Here is a 17402-nt window from a genome sequence, read left to right as displayed (position 1 = left end):
CGAGTGGCCAGTTAACTTTCACGGCCTTAGGCCCTTAGGCTGGCTGGTGGACAGTCTAGGATCAGACCAGGGCTTTAATTGGGCCTTGCCCCAAGGGGCAGGACCTCAGAATCTGAGGCAGAGCCTGAGCTGCTGGCTCTGCGGGAGGAGCAAGTGGGGCGTGGCCTCCTAAGTTCCAGGGGCTGTTTTGAGTGGCGGTTCCCTCAGTCCCTACTGGGGGACCCTGGGCAAGTCACCTCACTCCCTTGGACTCACTTTCCCCACCTGCAACCCCAGGAGAATGACCACCTCCCACCACGCGGGCTGCCTTCTAACGCCTTGTGAGTGTTCAAACAAACCCTGTGCACATTGGTCCACATAAGCCCTAGTCACAAGCGCCAATCGTGGAAATGACTCAGGTGTCCATCAGCTGGTGAATGGATGAACACACAGTGGAGTATTGCTCAGCCATGAGTGAAGCAATGACACGCTACAATGTGGGTGAACCTCAGAAACACGCTGAGTGAGAGGCCACACAGTGTGTGATCCCATTGATATAAAATGTCCAGGACAGGCAACATATAGACAGAAAGCAGATTAGTGGTTGCCAGGGGGTAGGAGAGGGGATAGGGTCTCAACGTGGGGTGATGAAATGTTCTAGAACTAGATAGAGGTGATGGTTGCACAACATTGTGAATGTGCTAAACACTAAAGAATTGTTTACTCTAAAATGGTTCATTTTATGTCCTGGTTTGGCTCAGTGGAGTGAAGGGTCCCAGATTCGATTCCAGTCCAGGGCACATGCCTGGGTTGCGGGCTCAATCCCCAGTTGGCATGCAGGAGGCGGCTGATCAATGATTCTCTCTCCTCATTGATGTTTCTCTCTCTCTCCTTCTCCCTTCCTCTCTGAAATCAATAAAAATATACTTAAAATGGTTCATTTTATGATGAGAATTGTATCTCAAAAAAAGAAGAAAAAAGCCCAGATTCAGACAGTCAGGACCTCCTGCAGCCCAGAACCCCATCCAGCCCAGCTTCTTCCTCTCCATTTGCTGAGAACAGAAGCTTCCTGTCCTTCACCGTTCACGTTACTAGCACCTGTGCCCGCACCAGGGGAGAGGTGAGGGCTGTGGGGGTCTGGCTCCAACCTGAGCTCAGCCTCCCTGTGTGTCCCTGGGCCTCAGTTTCCCCTTCTGGACAATGGGCCCCTCAACCCTCTTTGGCCTGGAATCCGATCAGGACGGTAGTCAAGGCTACCCCAGCTTCCTCAGCAGCTGGGGGAAGAGAAACCAACAAGCCTCGTCTCTTCCTTCCAACACTTTTATTTAAAAAAATAATTGTACAAAAGAGAACAATTTAAGGCTTAGGAATGCGGAGACCCAGGCCAGGACTCTGCCCGAGCTGGGGCCAGGACTCTGCAGTTGAGGGCTTATTTAGCCACTCCCTCCTGCTTTGTCCCTCTGGACACAGGGGTCTCCAGAAGCACACTGGCCCTGCTGTGTCACCCCAGGCTGACCTCTGTCCCAGGGCCTGGCTAAATGCTCTGCTATCATTATCTTGAAATTCTTAATCCTCCTTGAACAAGGCCCCCACACTTTCATTTGCAAGTTATGTAGCACATCTTGTCTGTCCCGCCCGGAACCTGGGTTTCCGGGCCACACAGCTCTGTGTCTGTGCCTGGAGAAGCCCTCGGGGCGGTCTCAGCCTGCGGTAGAATCTCCAGCTTTCAGAGCCTTCAAAGGCTGGAGCCGCTGCCCCTACCACCCACAGGTCCCACACAGCTCCCAGGACCTGCTTCCCTGAATGACTCATTTCTGGGCCCTCGCGCGACTGCTGGACCTTGCAGCGTGACTTCAACAGAAGCACCTGCCCTCTGAGCCCTGTTACTAAGATGAAGGGGGCAGTCTCCAAACTTCACTCAGCTTTGACCTTGTCTGACTTCTCTCTCTTGCTTGCCTGTCTCCTGAGCTTATTCATATGCCAAAGCTTTGGCTAAAATGCCCTTTTCTCCAGGAAGCCTTCCCTGATTTCTCCCTGGACTCTCTCAGGCCTTCCTCTGGTCCCACTAGATTGGAAGTATCTGTGCCCGGCTGTGTCTCTCCCAGACTGGAGGCTCCTGGGGAACCCAGCCCTGTCCACAGGCCAGCACAGACAGCTTGAACAGTCACTCGGATCCTGCACCAGCCATTTGATGCCTTACAAGGACCAGCTCAGTCAGATGCCAGACTGGCTCTTCCTCTGTCCTGTGTGAACAGCCGTGCCCTGTTCCAAGACTTGATTTCCCAAACTTCAACCACAGTCAGGCGGGTCTCTCCTGGGCCAGCCACTCCCCATGTCCACGGGGGCTGGAAGCACATGTGCAACCTCATCCCTGGAGGTGTCCACTCCCACTCAGCAGGTCATGCTGCGTGGCCTCATGGCTTCAGAGGCGGGGTTTGGATCCTCCTGAGGAAAACAAACCCATCAAGCCTCAGGGGGCACCAGAGAAACACGCCGCCCTGCCCTGATCGTCTCCAGCCCCTACAGCAGACTGGGCTCAAGGCTGGTTCAGGCCCTATGTTTCCCACCTCCCTCTCGGCTCCCAGGGCCCGGAAAGGCGTGGGGGCTCCCTGGATCCCCAAGCTCACCTCGGAGTACAGGGGTGGCGGGCGGTAGCGGAACTCCTGGATGTAGGCGAAGAAGGGGCCTTCGAGGCTCATGTCGGAGTCCTGAGGCAGAGGCAAGGGGCTCTGGCCCCCGGCTGCCGCGTCACCTGCCACCACCTCTGAGTACTCTGGCGGGGCTGGAAATGAGAGCCGAGGGGTGAGGGTGGTGGTGGGCGGGGAGCCCTGGAATTGGGGACAGTGGCCAGGAGCCTGCTTGTGCCAGTTCTGAGCTGCTGGGCTGTGTGTCCTCAACTGGGGATTCGTGGGGGGTCCGTGGTTGTCAATGTGATCATTACGGTGTGCTATTCAGATGGGGCATTCACGTTGGGGAGGGCATGTTGGCCTGGCACCTCTACCCCTCCCCGGGGGACACCAGGATGGGCACTCACCCTCAGGCTGCTCTGGCAGGGCCCCCAGCCCCCAGTCTAGCAGGAAGCTGGCATGACTGCCCACGCTGGACGAGCGGCTGCCAAAAGGGTGCAGGGGGACAGTGCCGATGACCAGCGGCAGCTCCAGGAGCAGCTTCGATGTGCCCGGAATGTCCACGCAGACCTGGAGGAAGGAGCCGCAATGAAGGGTGCCCAGGCAGCCTCTCACACCTGCCGTCCACAGAAGGAGCCCTGCCTGTACTCAGGGGCCCCAGCTCCAGCCTTGAGGGGGCCCTACCGGGGGAAAGGGCAGATGCAACCCCCCCCCTCCGCCTCCTATGATACTCACCTTGAGGGCGTAGTCCACATGCAGCACCCGGCAGTGCAGGATGGAGGGGCCCACCGGGGGGATCCGAAGTGCCCGGCCCTGCCACAGCGTCCGCTGCCCTGGGCCCACGGGCTCGCCCGAGAGACTGGCCACCACCGCGTGCTTCTGCTTGCGGGCGCCTCGCGCCATGAAGGTCTGTGTCTGGACCACAACTGCTCGCGGCAGCACCGGGCGCGTGGAGCTGTTGTCAATCTCAGCGAACACAGGGATCACCTCACCTGTAATGGGAAGCGGCAGGGCCTCCGTGTCCCCACCTGCAGCCCCGACACTGGCCCTCCTCCCAATCGGGCTGCCGCCGCCGGCTACCTGGTGTGTAGCCCTTGCGGTCGATCTTGGCCGAGAGGGAGACCAGGCCGCGGTTACTGTACCATGATCGGGCGATCTTCTCCCGGGCTCCTGCTTGAGGGGCCTGACGGGGTGGAGGAAAAAGACATAAATGGGTCACCGTGTGGGGGTTCCACACTATCCCCAGCGGAGGGAAGACCTGAGTTTGGGCCCAGTTTCCTGGTCTCTTTTCCACAATCTAGGAAATATCTGTGAAATGGATCTAGGAACATGACCCAGCTCATGACGCTAAAATTGAAACGAGCAAGCGAGTATGCAATTAGTGCTCAGCAAGCCATTATTATTTTGTGCCCTGGCTGTGCCCTATTTCACAGAGAGGGCGAGACAATCGCTCTGAGCCACAAGGCAAATCGGTGCAGCTGGCATTTGCACCAGGCTGCACTGACTCAACAAGACACTCCCTTGCCCGTCTCCCTCCCAGCCCGGACCCAACTGTGACCCGAACTTTGTGACAGTTTGTGAAGGGGGTGAGGAGCCAGCTGGAGTCACCGGGCAGCCAGGGCCCTGGGCTACCATCCCACCTCCCCAGGGGCAGCCAGCCACACACCAGCAGGGTAGGGGTGTTGATGTCCACAGGCTCGATCACAGTAAACACCTTCTTTGCCCGGCGGGCTGGAACCCAGGGCCGGTGCAGGGTGGCCTTGATGCAGTAACGGACACTGCCGTGCTTGCCCTCGAAGGACGTCACCAGTGTCCTGGGGTGGAAGGAAGGGGCTTCAGGGGGAGGCCATCCAGAGACTAGCAGGTTGCGGATTCCCAAGGACTTAGGCTTGAGAGACACAGAGACACTCCTGAGGGCCTCCCAGCGGAGACAGTCTTGGGGCTCATAGGTCCCCAGATACGAAGCAGTGGAGCCCCAAACCTGAGGGGTACTCCCCCCCAATCCAGCACCCCAGATGACTTACGGAGGCAGCTGGAAGCTGAATGGGAACTCGTGGCGCCCCGCAGGCAGCGTGGTTGTCTCTCCAGTATCTGCAGGTAGGAGCAAGAGGGGGTGGCTCAGGGGCTGAGGGGTTCGCAGGGCGCGAGCACTTGCGCCACGCGGGGGTCCCTAATTGTACCTGGCCCGAGAAGCGTGGCACGGTGGCTCAGGACCTCCACGCGCTCGCTGTAACTCTGCGTGTACGCGGTGCTGGAGCCGGAGCTGCGTGACTCGCTCCAGTGCACATGGGCGCGGCCCCGCGCGCGCAGCCTCAGGGCGCCCACGCGCGCCGGGCCCGCCAGCTCCAGCAGCACCCGGCCGGCTACGGCCTGGCCGCCGCTGAACACGGGATCGGCTCCCGCGCTCGCGTCGTCCAGCTGCACCACGAATGCCTTCACCTTGTGGAACAGCATCGCGCCGGGGATGCAAACCCTAGGCAGGCACGGGGACCCTGGCCTCGAATCCCTGACGCGGGGAAGCGAGGTGCCGAGGCCACAGCTTCTGGACGCGACCCCACCAGGCTCGCGCGGGAGCACTTACTGAGCCAGCCACAGGTTCCTCGCCGCCGCCGCTGGCACCGCTGGCGCCGCTCTTATAGGCAGGGCGGGGCGGGGCGAGACTCCTGCCCCGCCCCGGGATGGAATCCGCCAATGGCGCGGCGAGGGGCTTGGCTCCGCCCAGGCGTGGAGCAAAATAAACGCCCAGGCTCCCTCCCGTTCCGGAAGCCCTCCACTCTCGTGGACCCCGGGGTGAAACTGAAGCACTGGACACCAGATTCGGCCTCTCGCGGATCCCGGGGGTAAAGAGGGGAAACTGAGGCCAGGAAGCGGGGCCTGGGCCTCAGGTCACTCAGAAAGACCATTCGGTCCTTTGGCTTAATCATCAACCCGCCACTATATGTAGCTATGACCGGGACATGTCCAGCCAGAGCTGGAGGGGTGTGCAATGGCCTGGCGCCGATCGGGGCGCTGAGAGCCTAGGTCACCCGGGCCTCAGATTCCCCCTCTGTGCAATGGGGAGGGATGAGGAAGTCAGTGGGGCCTCCCCGCCCCCCGGGTATCTGCTGCCCCCCTCTTCTGATTCAAACCCCGCTCAGCTGGGTGACCCCGGACTGGTGACAACCTCTTGGAGCCCGCGTTCCCACGTGCGCGGTGCCGGGAGAAAATAAGCCCCCCTCTCAGAGGGCTATGCACGAACCAGTGTTGCCCCTCCTGGACCCTTCCCAGAGCCTTGTTCCCGGGTCACCAACGCGCCGCCACTCGTTGCGCCAAAGCACTTAAGCCCCAGCCGACATTTCTTTTTCCAATTCCAGCCCCGGGCAAATGCCTTCTAGACTTTTAGGCCTAGCCCTTGTGCCCGCTTTGGGCACCTCCAGCCCTGGTCCCCTCACAGACAGAGCCGGGTGCAGAGGAAGCTCCAGGCACCCCCGGGTCCAGGGCTGCGAGGTTACCTCGGGGCGGGGATGACCCTTCTCTGGGCCTCAGTTTCCCGAGAGAAGAATCGTACGTAGGAGTTTCTCGCGATCTACGGGGGACCTGCGCCCTCTCCTGGCAGCGAAATGCACTGCCGCCCGAAGCCATGCCTACCTCGGCCATCCCTTTGAGTCTGGCTCAGGCCACGCTGGGACGCCTCCCCACCCCCCAACAAAGGCCTCCGCACCCCCAGTGGGAGACGGCCATAACCAGACGGGGTCAGCCCGCGATAGTGGTGAGAGCAGGCCCAAAGGGTGGGGCAGAGGCTGTCCCCTCAGTGATCAGTCTGGGGTCTGCTTAGAGGAGGAGGCTCTGGGGCTGAAATACGGGGTTGGAACCTTCTGTCACCGCCAAGTGGAGCCAAGAGAGGACCGGAGACCATAAGCCAGGAAGAGGTGGAGGATGAGGTGACTCTGGCAGGACAGGAAGGCTCATAGTGAGCAAGTGGCAGCTGCTGCTCCATTTTATAGGTGGGACATTCACCCACCGACCCAGAGATGGGCAGGGTCAGACAGCAGATGAAAGCTTCACCTCTCCAGTGAGTGAAGAAGCCACCTGTGAGTGGGACCAGGGGGACTGTAGGGTGAGAGCAGCCCCAATTTGGCTTGAGCTGCAGGAGAAAGGAAGTTCCTCTGGGGCCCCTTCCGGCCACACCCCATGCCTGCTAGCCTCGGTTTCCACAGCCGGTCAGGCCCGAGTGCCCCAAACCTGGGGGCTGTTGGACGGGGCCGCAAGGCCAGGTCTGAGCTGCCTCCTGCCTGGCATATTTTACAGATGGGTATAGGGAGGGATGGAAGGGTCACCCAAAGAGGCCCATGCACCCCAAAGCCCTTTCTGTGGCCCCTGTTCTGCTCCTGGCCAGCCATTGGGCCTGAGAGTGGGAGGCTGAGGTTTGCCAGGGTGAGACTCCCAGCCTAATCTGACCTCACCCCAAGTCTCCTTCCCCTCACCTGCAAAGCCACCAGAACTCCAACCCAGGGAAGAACTCGCCCCAGCAAACACTGTGGGCTAAACTTCGGGAGGGGGCACTGGCTGAGTAACACAGTGGCCTTCGTTGGAATCAGGGATCCCAGGCTTGGGGCTAACAGGGGTCCTGGGGTGCAGAGAGAAGGATCTCCTTGCCCCACCCAGGTATTCCCCCAGACAGAGGCCCCCACCACACACCACAGCCTCTAAATCGAGGGCGTCTGTGCTCTGGAAGGTGGGTGCCCAGATACTGGGGGGGGGGGGGGGGGGTAGGAGGGAGGGCAGTAAAGAGGGTTTTGGAAGGGGTCGGTGAGTGAATGTCCCAGTGGGAGAGTGGAGACACTGGGGAGAGGGTGCTGAGGGGATCCTGGCTATGGAGCGGGAGGGTGAGCGGCTCACCTCGGAGCAGCGGCTGCCGCCGCCGCAGGTATGTCTCGACGGCCGTGAAGTCGCTGGAAACCGCGTTGATGCCCACGCTTCGGCCCTGGAGCCAGTGCGTGGTCGCCCCGCCGCGAGCGGCCACCTCGAGCGCTCGCACCCGCAGCGGCGCCGCCGCCTCCAGCAGCACCCGGCCGCACAGCAGCTCCCCGCCACGGTACGCGCCGCCCCGCTCCAGCTCCAGCGCGAAGCTGCGGACGCCCCCGGGGCGCATGGCGCGGGCCTGGCCGCGCAGCGGGGACAGCGCACCTGGCGAGGGGCACGGCCGGGGCCCGCGGCCACGAGGCGCACCGCGGGTCTTTCGGGTCTCAGCCTGGTCCCTGCCGCCCGGGGCGCCCGCGCGCTTTCTCCCGCTTCTGCCAACTTGTGCAGATGCCCTGGGCCCGGGCTGACTTCCTGGTTCTCCCCGCCCGCCCCGTGACGCACCCGGGCCCGCCGGGACGTGCTGCCCGTGTGCCCGTGTTGTTGACTCTGCCACCCCCCAGCGCGGGGCGGGCCCTGTTTTTGCAGGGTCGGCGCTGAGGAGTCAGAGGCGGGCGGGGCGGGGGCGGATGTGGCTGGATGTGTGGGGGCAGCCCCGAGCTGTGCCTTGTGGTCTCACGGGTCCCCCACCTGGCACCTTTGGCCCTGGGTGCTGCTCCAGCCCCCTGGCACCTCCTCCGGCCCCTGTCACCTACTGGTTGTCCCCCCACACACACACCAAGCTCAGGTCTTGCCTCCTGGCCTTTGCACTGGCTGTTCTGTTGCTAGGAATGCCCTCCACAGATCCACCTCCCAGTCCCCTAGTCATGCTCTGGCCGTGTTTACTTCTTTATGGCTCTGATCTCTGTGTTTGTGACTGCCAGGTGTCACTGTGGCTCCTCCATCAGACTGGCTGCACCCAAGGGTGGGCACCCTTTTCTCCTCACTGGATTTCACAGGTAAGGAAACAGAGGCCCCCAGAGGGGCAGCCACTGCCAGAGGTACCCAGGGCCGGCAGAGTGGTGAACTCGAACCCAGGTCTGACAGCAGCCCACTGGCACCTCTCCACTCCCTTCTCTCTTGCACCCAACCTATCTCCCCCAGCCAGGTGCCAATGGCTTATCGGAGGCTGCCAGGGCCTGGGCTGTCTGCTGGGCCCAGATTAGCCTCTGCAGGGGCCAGGGTTTCCCTCTCTACCCCCATCAGGGCCCAGCATCTGCCTAGTGCCTGCTGCCCCCTGCCTGACCCCAGCACCCTGAGCCCAAGGCCTGGAGGGATGGTTCTGATTCTACTTGTGTCCAGAACCTTCCCTTCCCGCCCACCCCAAATGGGCCACTTTAACCCCACAATTGCACCACACCTTCCCCAGCTCACACCAGCCCCCCACGAAGTGTCCTCCCCCAAGTCTGGGTTCTTCGTGGTGGCCACTGGGTCTCCAAGTGTGAGCCCTGGCTCACCACTCCTCACTTTGCAGCCCAGGCAGCTGGCTTCCTTTCTCTGAGCCTCAGTTTCCCTATCCCACCCTGGTCAGCTTCTGGTAGAGTCAGTGTGATCATTTACCTCACATTCCCTGTATACAGCAGGTGCTCAATACATGTCCAATGAAGACTGAATAGCCCTCCTCACCCGTGTCAGCTCCCTTATTGGACTGTGCTTCCTTGGCACCCGGCCCACAGTGGGTGCTCCAGCAAAGCCAGCTGGTCAGAGGGAAGGATGCCTGACTCTCCAGTGCCTCCTGTGGGGGCGGGGCCACATCCTCGGCAGGCCCCTCTACCAGTGCCAGGGGGGATGGGCGCAGCTGTCCTCAGGCTCGGGCTCCGGAGGCTACCAGGCTCGGAAGATGATGGAGATTGGCTCACCTTAACCCCCATATCCATTCTGGGACCCCAGACCAGGTGTCCACCTCCCATATTGTGACGACGAGTGTCCCCCAGCTACACACGACAGGTGGCAACTGGATGGGTCCTGCTTTATTAAGAACTGGCAAGGACCCCCTCTCCCTGCTGTTCTGAGCCCACCGGGGGCCTGGGGAGAGTTAGGGGGCCAGGGAACCAGAGGAAGCCCTGGGCTCCCTAAGCTCCACTCAGGGAGAAAGCAGGCAGCAGCCACCCCTGTCCAGACAGTCTGGGTGGGACGGGCCCCTGGCCACTCAGCCCAATTCAGCTCTGGCTCCTTAGACTCCAAGAGGCACAACTAGACCGGCCTTCCTGGATGGTGTGGAGGTGGCGGCCACACAATGGCCAAGATTGTGGGGTCCGGTGGTGGGCATGGCCATCACCCGCAGTCTGAAGGGGCCACGGGTGGCCACCGGCAGGGGGAGCTCTGGGCTGCCTGGTCTGGGGCGCCAGGCTGGGGAGGCAAGGGTGGGGGAAGTGGGTGTATGGCTTGGGTGATGAGGCTAGGCAAGGCCTGCAGGGAGGTGCCCAGCGCATCCAGGCGGCTTTCGAGGGCAGCCAGGCGGGCCTCGAGGTCCTCGTGCTGGGCGTGCAGCTCGGACATGAGGTCGTACATGGCATTCTGCGTCTGTGAGAGACAGAGGTGGGAGAAGAGGCTGAGTGAGACAGACGTGACAGACACACACACACAGACAGTTGCAACAGTGAGGACACCCCCAGCCCTGCAGGTCTCCTGCTAGATCCCAGGAAATGGTGTGAGAATAGGTGAGGGACAGACCAGTTAGATGACAAGCTGGGGCCAGCAGGCCTGGGAAAGGCCAAGGGCTGTACTGGGGAGGGTGGGTGTGACCAGAGCTGCCCTGAGGGATTGAACTGGCCACATAACACATACATTAGACCAGGGGTTGCATAGGGGTCTGGAGGGAGGTGGGTATCCAGAGGGTCTGACCCAATCACAGACCCAGGAACACGGCAGCCATAATCGCTGTTTGATGGGCGACAGGTGTCCCCACCACCTTTACTCCACCCCACAGGGCAGCCAGCACGGGCCAGTTCTACTGTTCAGAAGGACCCACTCTCGCCACCAGGTGGCGCTACAACATCGCCCTGCTTCTCTCACCCCAGCTCTCGGTGACCAGACCCGCAGGCGGAACCGGAGTCCTCCGCCCCTCCTAGGCTTTGGAGGGGAGGACAGACTGAGGGGGGAAAGCACCCCCAACCCCTCGCTCCGCGGGAGAGAAATAGGATGAGGCGCCGATCACACACGTGCAGACTCTCCCAGCCTCTCCACACCTTTGCCCTCCTCCGTGCCCTCCACCCTTTCTTCTGTTCCCAGCAGGCTGACCCCCCTGGGGGTAGGGGAGGCGAGGGGTGGGGGGTGGGGGGGGGACAAATCCCTCGGAGCCCCTCCTAGGGCCACTGACCTTCACCCCAGCCTGCCTCAGGAACCACAGTCCCCAGGGTCAGATGGAAATATCTGGAGGCATCCAACACTGGGGTGGTTCATTTTGGCCCTCTCTGAGATTTAAAAAAAAATTGTTTTAAATTTAGGATATACAGGATGTCCCCAAAAATGTATAAACACTTTGAATAATTAATTCCAATGGGTTAAATCTGAAAAGAAAGAAACACCATTGAGCTATTAGCTGTAAAGAGTGTATACATTTTTATGGGCCACCCTATATATTTTATTTTTGCCAGAGAAATACAAATTAAATTAGCAACCTTGGAAAGGCAAGCAGAAAAATTTGATTGGAAAACATTTTAATCTTGTTTAATTAAAAAAAATTAGAAACCCATATAATCCAATCTAATTAAAGACTGAATTCAAAGAAGCTTTTGTACAATGTATTTTGAGAGTATACCACCATGATTACAAGGTTTATATAATTTAAAAATTAAAATTTCAATAATTTGTGCTAAGGAAGTGTAATATGGATAATTCAAATGATAATTCCTAGTATCTGAGTTTTTCCAAGGCATGTTATATTTATAGCTATAATCTCATATGACATCAAATTAGTTGGCCAATGATTTTTATATTCTTAGGGTTATGTTCTAGTTTCTACTAGCAATTGATTTATTTATTTTTAAAACATGTTTTTATTGATTTCAGAGCGAGGAAGGGAGAGGGAGAGAGAGACAGAAACACCAATGATGAGAATCATCGATCTGCTGCCTCCTGCACATCCCCTACTGGGGATCAAGCTTGCCACCGGTCATGTGCCCGACGGGAATGCAACCACTCGCTGAGCCACACCAGCCGGGCTGAATTATTTCTTCAGGGTTCTAGAATTTTTTTCCTCTGTAATGTTCCCTTCCAAGTTAATTTTATGTAGGTTAATATTAAATCAATTTGCAAGCTCTTGAAATGAGGAAGAGAGCGAGTCCACAATGAGCTGGGTATAAGAAGTGAAATAGAATAGGACTTAAGATCTTCTAAAGATAACATTAAAGTAGCTTCTAACTGATAATTGACTAGGGAGTGGGACCAATAGGCGAAGGTCACACATGAACTATTTATGAAGTATGCAACATTGTCAGGAGCAAGTTCTGAATCGTGTGAAAACATTCTAGGAGAAAAGCAGGAAAGAGGGTAGGACTTGATGTTTGAACCAACAAATAGATCCATTTATGACACAAACTGATCTTACTGAGCTTGTGGAATCAACTTTAATTTCCTAAAAGGTGTTGAGCTTTCTGTTGGTGCTATTATTTGAATTTATATCCACAGCAAAAGTACCACATCATCAATTTTGCCCATATATACTATTTTCTTAGATATTAATTTTTAAAAAAATAACACTAGCCCGGCCAGTTTGGCTCAGTGGTTGAGCATCAACCTATGAACCAGGAAGTCACAGTTCAATTCCCAGTCAGGGCACATGCCCAGGTTGCGGGCTCGATCCCAGTAGGGGGCATGCAGGAGGCAGCCGATCCATGATTCTCTCTCATCATTGATGTTTCTATCTCTCTCCCTCTCCCTTCCTTTCTGAAATCAATAAAAGTATATTTTTAAAAAATGAAGCTACTGCCGATGTTAAAGTAGCTTTTACAGATGTAGATTCCCGGAGTTCCTCTCACAGTTGAGCTTCTGGTCACGATGGACCCTTGCAGACAGGGCTGGTGTTCCCTGGTGGCTCTTGCTGCCCTGCATCCCTTGCCGGTGTCACCTGCCTGCCCTGTCCCTCCCTCGGCAGGAGCTGTGCCCTGTCCTTTACGGAAATGCCCCCTTTTCTCCCCAGACCCAACCAGCCCAGACCGGCCCAGGGAGCCATCCCACCTGGCCCCACCTTGCTCACCTTGGCCAGCTCTGCGAGTGTGTTGGCCTGGTCGTTCAGCTTTCCCTGCTCAATCTTCACACTCCGGAGCCTGGGGACAGGTGGGTGGGTGGGGTTGTGTGGAGGATGCATTGTTGGGGGGGTGGGGGAGTCCTTCATGCACTTGCCCCACCCAGGATTGCCCTGTGGGACATGCAGTGGGGAGATGAGGTGGGGGTTGGGGTCTGGCCCCCTGCAGCCCACTCCCTCCCCACATGTAGGGGGCAGCAGGGTATGGGAGGCAGCTCAGCCACCACCCAAGTGACCACCGTCCGGCTACGTCCACAGGGCCCGAGTCAGGATGTCTCGGTAAAGCCTGCACTGGTCTGCAGGGTGGACACAAGCCCTGGCCGCCTCCAGGAGCTGCCCCGGGGATGCACCCTGACCCATGACCACCATGCACCCCTGACCCTCAGGGAGAGACTTACTTCTGAGCTCTGGCAGGACCCGGTGGAGCAGAGAGAAATCACAGGGCAATTTTAATCTCAGCACTTGCTGGGCAGCTCATGCCCAATGCTGCCATCCTCCCACATGCTGACCCCTGGACCCGAGGGGCTGTTGCCCTTGCTCTGCAGAGGGGCTCAGCTTCTGAGAGGGTAGTGCCAGCCCCTGAGAGATGCATCTGTCCTCTGCCCCCTCCCTCGAGCAGTATCCCCCCAGCCCTGGCCAGGACTTTGCAGCTGCCCTCGCTCTGCAACTCTGCTGTCTGCCAACCTGTGCCAGGCACCTGGCCCTAGAGGTGACTTTTAGTCCAAGAAACTATACCCATGATGTTTCCTAAGGGGGAAACTGAGGCTCATAGCGGCAAAGCAAATGGCTGGTAACACCTTGGCAGGGTCTGGTCAGCCTCTATGCCCTTGGCCTCCAATAGCTGCCCGAGGCGTGGGTTATGGGCCTGTGTCCTAGTCCTTCCTCTCCATGCCTCTGTAGTTAAACTGGCCAGGAAAATGGTTCCAGGTAAGACTCTCTTCTTCACCGGTTCAAACACAGCCCGTGTGCCCACATGCGATGGATGCCTGGGGAGGCCCCTCAGGGCCCACCATGCTGAATACTGCCGGGGCCCCCAAGACCCAGCCCTCAGTCTGGAGAAACGGAGGTGAATACAGAAGGCTGCTGAGGATCCCTGGCGTGCCTTCCCTGGGGAGTCATTCTTGGCTTCCCTAGAACCTTTCTGTCATATGGGTTGAATGGTGTTCTCCACACAAGATATATTGAAGTCCTAACCCGTAGAACCTCAGTATGTGACCTTGTTTCACCAGGTTAAGATAAGTCACTGGGGGGAACCCTAACCCAATATGATTAGTGTCTTTATACAAAAAGATAGAGTCTGTACACAGACACGCACAGATGGAGGACAATATGAAGACGCAGGAAGAAGCACATGAAAACGATCATTGGAGAGAGGAATCGAAGATGGCGGCATAGGTAAACACCGGAGACTGCCGCCGTGGACAACCACTTCAAAAATACAACTAAAAGTCGGAGCGGACATCAACCAGAACCACGGGAAGGCTGGCTGAGGAGAGTCTCTTCAACTAGAAGCAAAAACAACAGCATTCCGACGCTCAGCGGAGGCGCAGTGTGGAAAATTTAAAGGTACGGCGGTGCGGTGGTGAGGGTGCGAGCGCAAAGCGGGCTGGCGGCTGAGGGCGCGATTGTCGTTTTCAATCAGGAGCGAGTCTCAGACTCTGGGCTACAGATCCAGGCGAGTCTCTAGGGACCCAGACTCAAACAGGAGAAGCGGGACTGTCTGGCTACGGCCCCTCCGAGGTTTGCAGCGGTTGCTGGGACAGAGAGGCAGAGCCCCTGGGGACGGACTGAGAGCGGCCATAGCTGCTCCCTCCCCCCACCCTGTTGAGCCCGCCCCGCCCAAACCCTGCGCACAGCCATTTGCCGATCGCCTCAGGCAAGGGCTGGACTAGCGCCTCCCCTGAGGGCAAGGGCTGGACTAGCGCCTCCCCTGAGGACTGAAGTTTTCCCACAGCTGATTTCCACAGCCAGTCGGCCTGGTGGTCAAATCCCTCTAGTGTTAACTACAACAATTAAGGCTTGGCTAGAACAAGACTGCGCACAGAGACCACAAGGGGGTGCACCAAGAAAGCATAAAAGATGCGGAGACAAAAAAACATGACAGAAACGGAAGATATGGAGCTAAGAATCGCAATTTTGAGGGCTTGCCATAAATTTGTGCAGAGCCTCACGAAAACTAATGAGACCCTCGATGCTACGATAAAGAAATTAGAAAGTAAGCATACACGGACTGAAATAAAGAATATTATACCCAATAGCAGACCAGAGGAGCACAAGAATCAAACCAAAGATTCGACAAAAAACACCCAATTGGAAAAGCAAAATGAAAAAAGAATCCGAAAGTGTGAAGATAGTGTAAGGAGCCTCTGGGACAGCTTTAAGCGGACTAATATCAGAGTCATTGGAGTGCCAGAAGATGAGAGACAGCAAGATATTGAAAACCTATTTCAAGAAATAATGGCAGAAAACTTCCCCCACCTGGAGAAAGAAATGGACTTACAGGTCCAAGAAGCGCAGAGAACCCCAAACAAAAGGAATCCAAAGAGGACCACATCAAGACACATCATCATTAAAATGCCAAGAGCAAAAGACAAAGAGAAAATCTTAAAAGCAGCAAGAGAAAGAGGCTCAATTACCTACAAGGGAATACCCATACGACTGTCAGCTGATTTCTCAACAGAAACTTTGCAGGCCAGAAGGGAATGGCAAGAAATATTCAAAGTGCTGAATACCAAGAACCTACAACCAAGATTACTTTATCCAGCAAAGCTATCATTCAGAATTGAAGGTCAGATAAAGAGCTTCACAGATAAGGAAAAACTAAAGGAGTTCATCACCGCCAAACCAGTATTATATGAAATGCTGAAAGGTATCCTTTAAGAAGAGGAAGAAGAAGAAAAAGGTAAAGATACAAATTATGAACAACAAATATGCATCTATCAACAAATGAATCTAAGAATCAAGTGAATAAATAACCTGATGTACAGAATGAACTGGTGACTATAATGAATCAGGGACATAGAAAGGGAATGGACTGACTATTCTTGGGGGAAAAGGGGTGTGGGAGATGCGGGAAGTGACTGGACAAAAATCATGCACCTATGGATGAACTCAGTGGGTGGAGAGTGAGGGTGGAGGGTGGGGTGGGAGCTGGAAGGAGGGGAGTTATGGGGGGAAAAAAGAGGAACAAATGTAATAATCTGAACAATAAAGATTTAAAAAAAAAAAAAAAAAACAATCATTGGAGCGATGCATCTGTCAGCTAAGAACGGCGGACGCTGCCAGAAGCCAGGAGAGAGCCCTGGAACAGATCCTCCCTGGCACCTTCAGAGGGAACACGGCCCTGCTGACACCTGGATTTTGGTCTTCTGGCCTCCAGGACAGAGATCATAAATTCTGCCGCTTCAAACCACCCACTTATTACGGCCAAGGAGACAGGCACACTCCCCACCCCACCTTCTCAGAGACCACCTCTTCCTTTCCTCTGGCTCTGCACACAGCGCTCCCTCCGGGGGCCTCTCCAACTCGAGGACGTGCCCGGCTGCCTCCTGTGTGCAGAGCAGACCTCGTCTCCCTGGCGTGTGCTCGAGCCCACCGCCTTGCCTTCCTCAAGCTGTGGGCACTCCTCAGTATGCAGCCTGACTCCCAGTTTCCGACTCAGATCTTATCCACCCTCAGGTCCTAGTGCACACTTGCTTGACTTCATCATCTGTTCTTACATGGCTACTGTTCTTGGTGGGGGTGGGGTGCAGGGGGATCTAAAGGTGAGTGGAACAGTCCTGCCCCAGAACAGATGGTCACAGACCATTCACAGAGCAGGTGCCTTCTCCCCAGACCTGGCTCTCCTCAGTTCTCATACCCCTGCTTTCCCCAAAGAACTTTCTGGAACATCCCATAGGGCAAGATCCAGGGCGGGGCCAAGTCTAGTGTCCCCCACACCGGCTGGTGCAGGAAATGCTTGTGGAATGACAAAACGACCAGATCGAGGGCGGAAGTAACCACAATCCAATTCCTATATTTAGAAAACACTGTGTGTCGGTCAGGCCCAGGTGAGTCATCGCTCATCCGGACTGTGTTCGATCTGCATCACACTCCAGGGAGAGAGGCACATCACCATCATCTCTGCTTTACACATAAGATACTTGGAGCAGTGTCGTCACCGGCCCAGGCCCCACTGTTCAGTGGGAGAGACCGGATTGGGAACCAGTGGTCAGATAACAACTATGGGAGAGTCAGCAAGGAGAGGTCCCTGTCCTCAAGGGTCTCAAAGTCTAGTGAGGAGGCAGGACTAACGCCTGGGCACAGTGAAGTCAATGAAATACCAGCTCCTCTCCTGGGTGTTCAGATGGTGGTGGAAGCAGAGGTGGAGAGCAGGGGCTGGGGGTGAGGTGGACGCTCTGTGCTACCAAGAGGTTGCTCTGTGCTGGGGACCATGCCAGGCATTTCTGCGAATCATCTCATTAGACCTCCCGAAGTCCTGGGGAGTGGGGATCATTATCATTAGGAAGCAACCCAGTTATAACAGCAAACACGATACATGTAAGTGAACTAAACTCCCCAGTTAAAAGACAAGGATGGTAAGCGGCATAAGAAAACTTTTGGGGGGATGGATCTGTTCATTATCTTCACTGTGATGATCGTTTCATGGGTGTGAATATATGTTCACACTCATC

At 56.7% G+C, this 17402-nt stretch overlaps 2 protein-coding genes across 8 annotated transcripts in view; both read right to left on the bottom strand.

Annotated features, from left to right (window-relative positions):
• Positions 1 to 1289: 1289 nt before the first annotated feature.
• On the bottom strand, positions 1290 to 7978 carry ARRDC2 (arrestin domain containing 2). Of its 2 annotated transcripts, none has more exons than XM_070416407.1 (8): positions 7485 to 7978; positions 4631 to 4697; positions 4273 to 4420; positions 3687 to 3789; positions 3342 to 3598; positions 3014 to 3176; positions 2607 to 2761; positions 1290 to 2424 (listed from the first exon to the last, which is right to left on the bottom strand). In XM_070416407.1, exons 1-8 carry the CDS (start codon positions 7735 to 7737, stop codon positions 2371 to 2373), a joined length of 1200 nt encoding a protein of 399 aa, XP_070272508.1. In that variant the 5' UTR covers positions 7738 to 7978; the 3' UTR covers positions 1290 to 2370. The 2 variants fall into 2 exon arrangements, with proteins under 2 accessions (XP_070272508.1, XP_070272506.1); XM_070416405.1 differs by lacking the exon at positions 7485 to 7978 and adding an exon at positions 4787 to 7438.
• Positions 7979 to 9442: 1464 nt separating this feature from the next.
• KCNN1 (potassium calcium-activated channel subfamily N member 1) overlaps positions 9443 to 17402 on the bottom strand; it is a 31716-nt gene continuing 23756 nt past the window's right edge. For 5 of the 6 annotated variants that reach the window (XM_070414054.1, XM_070414055.1, XM_070414056.1 and 2 more), the window contains 2 exons: positions 12682 to 12751; positions 9443 to 10007 (listed from right to left, as the gene is read on the bottom strand). In XM_070414054.1, the coding sequence (XP_070270155.1) occupies positions 9759 to 10007; positions 12682 to 12751 (319 nt within the window). In that variant the 3' untranslated portion in view covers positions 9443 to 9758. The remainder of the gene's footprint in view (positions 10008 to 12681; positions 12752 to 17402) is intronic. The other variant, XR_011471456.1, reaches the window with a different exon arrangement.

This window comes from Myotis yumanensis, unplaced genomic scaffold (assembly GCF_028538775.1).
Source record: "Myotis yumanensis isolate MYYU_CA2020_CCGP unplaced genomic scaffold, mMyoYum1.0.hap1 SCAF_5, whole genome shotgun sequence".
NCBI lineage: Eukaryota > Metazoa > Chordata > Mammalia > Chiroptera > Vespertilionidae > Myotis > Myotis yumanensis.
Note: the sequence above shows the minus strand (reverse complement) of the source record. Positions and strands in the feature narration are given on the sequence as shown.